Source organism: Lampetra fluviatilis, chromosome 59 (genome assembly GCF_964198595.1).
Source record: "Lampetra fluviatilis chromosome 59, kcLamFluv1.1, whole genome shotgun sequence".
NCBI lineage: Eukaryota > Metazoa > Chordata > Hyperoartia > Petromyzontiformes > Petromyzontidae > Lampetra > Lampetra fluviatilis.
Window position 1 is genome coordinate 6,672,433 of NC_136333.1, and position 10,292 is coordinate 6,682,724.

Here is a 10,292-nt window from a genome sequence, read left to right on the forward strand (position 1 = left end):
AGGCCGTTGCCTGGTCCATTGCCTGCCTGGTCCAGTCTGTGTCGTGTTCCAGAGTGTTAGTGAGTTGAGGAAGGTGGTCACCACCTCATGTACAGTGTTATATTACTTACCGTTTAATAAATAGTGTTGCCTCCAAGCTGTGTGTGCGTGTTTGCACCTAATTCGAACCCACTACATTTATATGCACACACTTATATATATACATACACTTTATCGCTTTGAGGGACTTGTGGGTACTTTATGGGTCTTTTGGCCATTACAAGTTGGCTACCCCCAGCGGGAATGAATGTAAGGTCAGCGACACATGATCGTTAAAATCCCGTTCACAGGGGTGGGTTGACTCAGCCCATCTACCCCCTCCGGGAGCCTTGCCATAGGAACGTGGAATTTCCAGCTGTAAGCGCTTACAGCCGCTTACAACACAGGGTTGTAAGCGGCAGATGAGTAGCGATGCCTCGGTGCTCCGTTTGAGCAGTTCATCACTTTTGACTTTTTGACCAACGTCAAAACATTATTGATGTGAAATTAACAACAAAGAGATGAACAGGTACCATCAATTTTTAGGTTCGTTTTTAAATCATCTAAACGCGTGTCGATTCTTAACGTGGAGGGCGAAAAACCGGAGGACCCGGAGAAAAATCCACGCATCCACAGACAGAGAGAGATACACGCAAGCTCCAAATACGGTATACAGCAGGCGTGGTGGTCGGGATTGATCTCACGACATCGTGCATACCGGGCGAGGGAGCTAACATCTCGTTTATAAACGGGATGGATGCGAGACATCGCGTAAAGATTTCGGACATACTCGAAACTCCGGGCGTCCCTTTTTGGCGCCCCTTAAAAGGGAAAGCCCTTTGATTTGTGGTACTGTAACATCTACAGAGACTCGGGTTGCCTCTTGCCAGGGCTGCGTGTGTGCATACAGATGTGTGTGCACGCGTGTGCACAGTGTTTGGGCTCGTCCTGTGGCGTTATGGGGAGGTTCTAGATTTTAAGCTTTCGTGACTGCAATGATTCATATTCTTAGGTTTTATCGGTAAAGTCACGTAGGTAAAAAATTTAAATTAATAAAAGTAAAATAAAAATAAAATAAAAATCACGACGTTTCGGAGGCAACACAAGCTTCCGTCTTCAGGTGGAACTGTCACAGCACGATAGCTGCATCAAGTGAGAGAAATTCCGAGAAAACAGTATTTGTATACTATGGAAACCTCATTTGCCAGTAAAAATATGATAAAGGCGCACGCCTTTTGGCGTCATCTGGTCCAACCCATGTGAGACTAGGCTCTAAGGAAAGCTGTCTCGGGTGTGGACCAATCAACTTCAAGAACAGTGCACATACATTATCAGAGTTATGTCTTTTGTTTGTAGAATGACTGCAGGTATTGCGGTCTATAAAAGGTGTCAGTTTTGTTGCCAGATAGAAGGGTAAAAAAAACAATTATCAGTATTTGTATATATACTGGTTGAGGGTGGAAGGAGCCATGGGGAGGGTTGGTGCAGTGGTTTGAGCGCACTGCGCCTGCAAAGCCAGTAACCCGAGTTCGATCCCTGGCCACGGTCAACATCAGTGGCCAAGGGGCCGTCCATAAATGACGTCACGCACCTAGGGGGGGGGGAGAGTCAGACATTTGTGACGATATGTGACGAGGAGGGGGTGGGAAATGTGACGTCACATCAAAATGTGCAACTTTAGATAAATATAGAATTGTTATAACAACACTAATTGTTATAGCAACACTCCTACAACATCAGAGTGCAGCGCCATATTAAATACGCACTACAACGACAATAGTTTAAAGCGATTTGAAGCATTTTTTTTTTATGAAAATATGGTTTTGGGGAGGGGGTGGGGGGCAGAGCTTTGTGACGTCATATTTGAGGGGGGTCTGACTTTTTGTCTCGCCGTGTGACGAGGGGCGGTGGGGGTCAAAAATCGTCCAAATCGCGTGAACTGTTTCTGGGCCTCCTCTGTGCACTGGTGTAGACATCAGCACGGTGTAGACCAGGGGTCGGCAACCAAAATAACAAGAAGAGCCATTTCTTTCAAATTCGGTACAAAATTCAGTATTTCAAGAGCCGCAATGCATCTGAGTACATACTGTACTCACGTACATATCGTCAAGAAGCAGCCCGTAAAGAGCCGCATGCGGCTCCGGAGCCGTAGGTTGCCGACCCCTGGTGTAGACAAATGTGCCCGGGCAATTGCCCCCCCCCCCTCCTTGTGTTGTACCGGTCTTCATGGAGGCTCTCTAAAAGCACTTCCCGCAAAGAGCATGTGGAGGGGATCTTCGTCTTTTATGATGTGCGTGTGTGCGTGCGTGCGTGCGCACATGGGTTTGAGCATGAGCGTTGCGTGTGTGGCCATGCGTATGTACATGCTTGAGTGTGTGTCTGTGTGTCTCATTCTTGTATATTACAGTGTTCTCAGAATGTTTGAATGCACGACTATGTGTGTGTGCGTGGGGAGCGGTATAAAAACAGGCGACCCGGGTTCACTTCCCGCTCACGGCCAACACCAGTGATGAATATCTGAACCGGTCCTGGGCCTCCTCTAGGTCGACTCGGCCTCAAATGAGTACCTGGTACGGTGTGTAAACATCGCCTCTTCGGGAGACAAAAGGGGCTGGGTGGGGAGGGAGGGGCTGGGTGGGGAGGGGCTGGGTGGGAAGGGTGGGGCTGGGTGGGGGAGGGGAGGGGTGGGGAGGGGCTGGGTGGGGAGGGTGGGGAGGGTGGGGAGGGGCTGGTCACCCCGTGGTGCCCTAATAAAACTCAACATTTAACCTACTCACGCCGGCTTGTGCCCACCCTCACAGTCGGGTCGTAATGTTGGTCACCCACCCCCTCGTGTGTCACAATGCCCGGTTTCATAGGTGCCACTCGCGAACAGCACTTGCCCCTACAGTCTTGGGGCACCACGGTGGCTAGGAGATGTTAACTACCTCGCCTGGTATACAGGAAGTCGTGAGTTCGATCCCAACCCTGACGCCTGTTGCTGTATATTTGGAGTTTGCGTGTCTCTCTCTCTCTCTCGTCATCATCATCACGGTGGCTAGGAGATGTTAACTACCTCGCCTGGTATACAGAAGGTTGTGGGTTCCATCTCGACCCAGATGCCTGTTGTATATTTGGCGTTTGCGTGTTCTCCCCGCGGTCGCGTGGATTTTTCCCCCGGGTCCTCCTGTTTTTCCCTCCACATTTACAATCAACATCACGCGGTTTCAGAGCATTCGGCTGCTGCTCATCGCCACGTGAACGGCAAGTCACTTGGTCGAGCTCGCATTTGTGATGGTCAGGTCGCTTGTGGATAAATAAACACATTCCTCCTGCGGAGGGAGCTGGTAGGGACGTTGGGTTGCTCGGTCAATGGCCTGCAGGGTCAACGGCGGCGTGGTGTATTCCGCAAATATGCCCGACTGTGAGGGCGGGCACAAGCCGGCGTGAGTAGGTTAAACGTTGAGTTTTATAAGGGCACCACGGGGTGACCAGCCCCTCCCCACCCAGTCCCACCCCTCCCACCCCCCACCAAACCCCACCCTCCCCACCCAGCCCCTCCCCACCCTCTCCTCCACACCCTCCCCACCCAGCCCCTCCCTCCCCTCCCCACCCAGCCCCTCCCTCCCCACCCAGCCCCTCCCCACCCTCCCCTCCCCACCCAGCCCCTCCCCACCCAGCCCCTCCCTGCACGACGGACACAATAATCCCCTGTGGGCTGGTGTAACCAGGAGGTTCCTACCAGTAGAACATGTTTTTCATAGTTAAGGCTATATGGGGCGAGGGTAGAATTTCTGTCTTTTGTCTGTTGTGCAGGCGAGACACTGGGCATCCCGGACACGGTGATGGGTCTCACCCTGCTGGCCATCGGCACGAGCCTCCCCGACACCATCACCAGCCTGCTGGTGGCCAGAGAGGGTAAGTGGCTGTCACCAGACAACAACAACAACGACGACCACAACAACAACAACAACGCAGCCAGCCCGCCCAGTGGCGTACCGATCGTGGGGGGCAAGGGACTGCTGCCTTGCCCCCGCCCCCCCCCCCCACGTGGCCAAAGCTACTGGTGTAAAATGACAGCAGACGCTTATTTAAAACCCGGTTTAAATGTATTTGTATGTAACTTCACCAACAACAACTTGTGCGAGCCACGTGCTGGGTTTCTGACCGCTCGACGCCAACCTCCGCCTATCCCCCCACCCACCACCCACCACCACCACCACCGACCACTCTCCCCTTGCCATTCTCCGTGCGCTGCTACCGCCGCAGGCAAAGCCGACATGGCCATGTCCAACATCGTGGGCTCCAACGTGTTCGACATGCTGTGCCTGGGCCTACCCTGGCTCTTGCGCACTGCCTTCGTGTCCCCGTCGGGCCCGGCCCACGTGAGCAGCGCTGGACTCGTCTACTCGGCGTCGTCGCTGCTCATCTCGCTGGCGCTGCTGCTCGCGTGCGTCCACGCGGCACGCTGGCACCTCAGCCGGCCCCTGGGCGCCGCGTGCCTCGCCGCGTACCTCGTGTTCGTCGCCGTCGCCGTCCTGCACGAGGTCGGCGTGCTGGGCGGTGACCCCGCCGCCCGCGTCTGCGGAAAGTGAACCCTGAGCAGCCCTGGAGCACGAAGCCGCGGGAGGGGGGGGGGGGGGGCGGGCAGTCGGTCACTCGGTCGGTCACTCGCTTGGTCGGTTGCTCGGTCGATCACTCGCTCGGTCAATCGCTTCATCGGTGAGTCGGTCGGTCAGTCGGACGCCCGGTTGCTTGCTCGGACGGTCTCTCGCTCGATCAGTCGCTTGGTCGGTTCGCTTGTCGCTCGGTTGCTTGGTCGGTCAGTCGCTTAGTTGCTCGTTCAGAAGGTCGCTCGGTGGGTCAGTCGCTTTTTTCGGTCACTCGGTTGCTCGTTCAGTCAGTCGGTCGGTCGCTCGCTAGGTTATTCGTTCATTCAGTCGGTCACTCGGTGGGTCAGTCACTAGGTCCGTCGCTCAGTTGCTCGTTCAATTGGTCACTCGGTCAGTCAGTCACTCGGTCGGTCGCCTGCCGCCTGTCCAGAGTCCGGCAGATTTCAGGAGTTTGTTGTTGTCGATTGTGTCCCAGTCACATCCACGGACAATGAGGTGGCAGTGCGTTGTGCGTTTAACGCCCGCAGTGCGTTGCAGCCTGCAGACAATGTTTGCGATGCTGCGTTGGCAGTGGTGCACAAAGCACAAGTAACAGAAAGTCAACACCGTCCCTCAATGATAAAAATATCTAACGGACGACGGTTCGGGTAATGGCCCTTCTTCATGTGAAAGGCTGTCATGCGTGCAGTATCCATTGTGTGCTTCATGCATGGCCATGGTGCGTGTGGAATGCATTTTGCGTCATCAATGCGGGCATGTGACATGTGCAGGGCATGGTCAGAAAATAAATCCCAAGGTCACAATCGTGCTTTAGGCTATTTTTAAAATTATAACTAGAACTGTTTTTTATTTCACCAGCTAAGGCCCACTGAGCTATATAGCTCTTTTGCAGAAGCGACCTGGCCACAAGTGACGGCTCAACGAAGTGGCTCATCACGTGGAAATGTACAGCAGCCAAATACTCGAAACGCGTGTTTCTAAATGCGGAGGTAATAAACTCGTTAAAAAAGTTTTTTTTATCAACAACTTCGTTTAACTCATGGTCGAGAAGTACGTCAATGGCACCTGAGACACGTGGCACCTGCGTTTTGTGCAAGCCGATTCCACATATATAAATAATAAGGGGTCCACACAAAATGTAAATTGCTTTAAAGTAGCGAATTAATTGATTAATTGATGGCGAATTTGATACAGGCATGCATTGTCACCTAATTTGAGTACGTGTACAAAATGTGAAATTGATTGGACAACGGGAAGTGGACGAAATTTTGATTACAAGATTTGACCACGACAAATGGAGGAATCAAGTTAAGTTAAACCGTTGAAAAAACCGAAGGACCCAGAGAAAAATCCACGCGACCACGGGGAGAGACACATGCAGACTCCAAAATATACAAGTGTCAGGGTCGGGGTCGGGATCGAACCCACGGCCTTCCCGTATACCAAGCGAGGTAATTAACATCTCACCACCACGACGCCCGACCTAATCCGTGTACCATTGGTCTGGTTTGGATTGCCAGGTTAGTGGCATAGCCTGGCCTTTCCGCTGGAGAGAAAACAACCTCCACTTGAGTCCCCTCACTTGCACCTTCCGCGCGGTGTTTGAACTGTCCGTCTCTCCCCTTGCCCGCCCGTAGACGCCCCGTGGCCTCGTTATTCTGAGCCTTGGCGTGTGTCGGATGGCTCATGAAGAGCAAATCGTTGTTGCTCATTGAAAAACAAAAGAAATATGTACAGTACCTGTCGTGAACTCCACTGCTGGACAAAGCAAAATAAAAATAACCTGAAATAATGAATCTGGAATTTCGTTTGAAGTTCGCAGAAACTCGCTGTCTTGTTGTTATTGTTAAATCCTTTATATTAAGTTCACTTGCTTGCTTGCTTACGACCGTGCAAATCTTTCGGTCGTTTTTTAACCCACTTCCCGTGATCCAATCGAGCTGACATTTTCCACACAGACTCGTTGTGCGTGACAATTAATGTTTTACACTTTTATTTAATTACCAATTGCTTAATGCTGCCATGCAATCATCTGACCCATAGGTGGCAGCCATCTCAAGCCAGAGGACGAGAGGACTCTAGCCGCCACGCATATAAAGGATTTAGAGTGAAAAACTTTGTTTTTACGGGTTATACTTGTTTCATCACTTGACTCGGAAACGTTCGTGAAACGTTCCGGTTTTCAGCGTTCATTTTCTGAAGCTGTACCCCCCCCCCCCCCAACTTTCGACGTGAACGGGGAAGAGAGATGGGAGCTGGCGGGAAGTCCCGTTGTTTCGAAGCCGCGATTCGTATCGCGTTTAAAAAATGTCACCGTGCGCACATCCACGCGAGGCATTGGAAAGCGATCGTCGAGTTAATCACGCGCCGCGTGATTTGAAGGCGCGCTCCGCGGATGTAATCGTCGGAAAAGTCATCCGTGCGCGGTGCTAACCCGGCCGTGTTCAAAACGAATTGCGCCCGCACTGAGATTGACCCGGTATCTTCCGCTCCAGCTCACATTTTCCGGCGAGCAAGAGTCCACCGCCGTTGGCATCAGCAGCAGCAACAGCAGCAGCAGCAGCAGCAACAGCAGCAGCAGCAACAGCAGCAGCAGCAGCAACAGCAGCAGCAGCAGCAGCAACAGCAACAGCAGCAGCAGCAGCAACAGCAGCAGCATCTATACAATTCTCCGGCACGCGCCGTGACAGGGTCGTGCAAGGTCCGAGCGTGTCCGTCGAGCGCTCGCCGAGCTGCATTGGCTTCCGGTTGGCGGAGCGAATACGTTCTAAGGTAGCGGTCGTCACACGCAAAACGTTTGCCACACAAGTGAGGCGCAATGCCTCGCTAATCTTGTCAAGGGAGCATAGACCATCATCACGCGAACTTTGGTCACCCTCGTAGCGGCGGCTTTCGGCTGATGGCCATCAAACAAGGACGGTTACCGCATCGGATTGCGCTTCTGCGGCCGTCTGGAACGCTCTTGCGATATTGGGAAGCCACTGGAGCTTTGCACTTTTACATCTCAATTGAAAACTCATTTCTGTAGAACTGCTTTTTGTTTTTAGTTCGTTGTCCTTCCCCGCACCTCCGATTAGCACCGTTGGCTACGAAATAAGTTCGACACACGTTGAAAATGCATCGTACGTAGTAAGTATGTTGAACTTCTTTCGCACCGTACGTAGCCAACCGCGCAAAATCGTCGCTCCCAACCCTGGGGGACACGAGAGCCTTTCAGGGGCCTGGAAAGTGGGGGGGGGGGGGGGGCTCAGCCCGTGGCATGGATACCGTGCAGGACAAATTTCCGACGCGCGCAGAGAACGCCGAAGCCACGTTGCAGAGACGAACGCCCTCATGCGTTGTGGAGCGTTTCACGCTTTCAGGATCGATCGGGCGACAGCACTTCAGCGTCTCAGAATCAGAATCTGTACTTTTGCCGGAGAAATCCGATGCGCCGATGAAGCGTTTTTATTTTTCACAATGAAGCTGTCACGTGGCCAAGTGTGACAATTAATTTTGGATTTTTTTTTTTCCCGGCAAGCCGCCGTGTTGAGTCACAAGCGAAAGTCTGACAATTGTACATCTCTCTGCAGAGCGTAGATTATTACATCCGGGCATCATCAGTTGGTTAGCCAGCGCGCTCAGACTCCTGAGATTCACCGATATCCAATATTTCTCACTCAAGATCTGACGTCGGACCTACGCCAATCGATCATGGGGGTGGGGGGGGGGGGGTTGATCATACTTCACCACGTTGGTTAATGCAAGTTTGTTATGGGGAGGGCGGGGGGGGGGGTGGTGGGTGAGGGGAGGAGGGAGTTGATTAGGTTTAGATATTACTCGCTACTGATGTTATAACCGTGGCTGAGAATTGAACTCGTGCACGGCAAACGCTCGTTATTTAAGACTTAAAATCAGCGCAGGTAACGATCAGGAATTCTCCACCGTGATGCTTCATAAATCCTTAATTTGCCGGGCGCCCTTAACGAAGATGCTAATTGATTTTGATGCCATTTTTCTGACGAGTCCGGGGTGACTCATTGCGTTCCGTGCCAGCGATCTTTTCAAATGAGCGTCAAGAAGAGGAGGAGGAGGATCTTCGGCTCAGGCAATCTGCGGATAGCAAAGCCTGGCGAGGAGGGAGGGGGGGTGGGGTAAGAGATGTGGGAGTAACGAGATGGGTGGGGACATACGATGCGAATTGAGGACAATGACACCGTCAGACGGAGCTGTCCGCTAATGGCACTTTAATGAAGTTTTGAGCCTGACAAATGGGGGTTACTTTTCAAAGGGCCATTTACCAAATGGGACATTGACTGTTTGAGGTGATGGGGGAGGGGAGGGGGGTGTACCCCAACGACGCATTTGAAGAGAGAGCCATCGATGAGCAATAAAGAAAGGATGTAATGGCCCAGTTGCCTGTGTAAATACAATCCCGCACGCCAATCATCGCTCTGTGTAAATAGGAGCCAGGCATGCAAAGAATATATGACAACACACAAGCGTTCGCGACCAATATCCATCACGTAGGTTTTTCTTTGGGTGAGATCGTGTAAATATATAAATGTGTCGTTAAACCCGTCACCACCCGACAGAGCCGATTTAGTAAGGTTTGTCACGTAAACAGAACGTGGCCAATTCGTTACTGGTACAAGCACTAACCGGTGTGTTGGAGAGCGAATCCACAATATTTACACAAAAAAACCTATTCTATGGATGTATTACAACGTTAGGCCAAGCGCCTCCGTTCTATAAGCGCATTTTACACTCCGCTGTGCATCGACCCGTCTTGTGTTATGTATATTTTTTTAAGGCGACACATTTGTCAATAACACTGGCCCGTATCCACAGCAGGAAGAAGGCACCATTGCCTGAAACGTCGAATGTTGTACACCCCTCCCTCCCTTTAGGGCAGTTTTATCGATGAATATGTTTGTTTTGAGAATAAAAAAAATCTTTCAATCCCAGTAAACATGCCAACGTTGAACCAACGTTGACCCAACGTTGGCATGTGGTTGCCTCAACCTTCCACGTTGACTGGGATGCCACCGGCCAGAGGTTAATTGGGTTCATACAGCACTGCAAATGTTTATTTATTTATTTATGATTTACACTGACGAATCGAGAGGGAGGGAGAGAGAAAGAGGACTTCCCAACATTGAGCAAAGGCACGACTTGCCGATGGGATTTTAACACTATACAATTAAAACTATTTAAATCCTTTATATTAAGTTCACTTGCTTGCTTGCTTGCACGCTTACGACCGTGCAAATCTTTCGGTCGTTTTTAACCCACTTCCCGTGATCCAATCGAGCTGACATTTTGCACACAGACTCGTTGTGCGTGACAATTTATTTTAGTGAAAATTTTTTTTTCCAAAATTTTCCACTTTTTAGGACATTTTTTTAAATATTTAATTACCAATTGCTTAATGGTGGCAAGCAATCATCTGACCAATAGGTGGCAGCCATCTCAAGCCAGAGGACGAGAGGACTCTAGCCGCCCGTTTCAAAGACCAATGTGGGCTGGGTTGTGGCCCATTGAACACGCATATAAAGGATTTATAGTGAAAAACTTTGTTTTTACGGGTAAATTTGTTTGTATTTAACCAGCTCAGGCCCACCGAGCTCTTCATAGCTCTATTTCAGAAGCGCAAATGATAGCGCAACGAAGTTGGCGCTTATCTCGTGTACATTTATAGCG

At 51.1% G+C, this 10,292-nt stretch overlaps 1 protein-coding gene across 3 annotated transcripts in view; it reads left to right on the top strand.

The window, feature by feature from the left end:
* SLC24A5 (solute carrier family 24 member 5) overlaps positions 1-4,605 on the top strand; it is a 39,179-nt gene extending 34,574 nt beyond the window's left edge. For all 3 annotated transcript variants that reach the window (XM_078880987.1, XM_078880989.1, XM_078880988.1), the window contains exons 9-10: positions 3,814-3,915; positions 4,267-4,605. In XM_078880987.1, coding sequence (XP_078737113.1) covers positions 3,814-3,915; positions 4,267-4,592 — 428 coding nt within the window. In that variant the 3' untranslated portion in view covers positions 4,593-4,605. The remainder of the gene's footprint in view (positions 1-3,813; positions 3,916-4,266) is intronic.
* Positions 4,606-10,292: the final 5,687 nt, after the last annotated feature.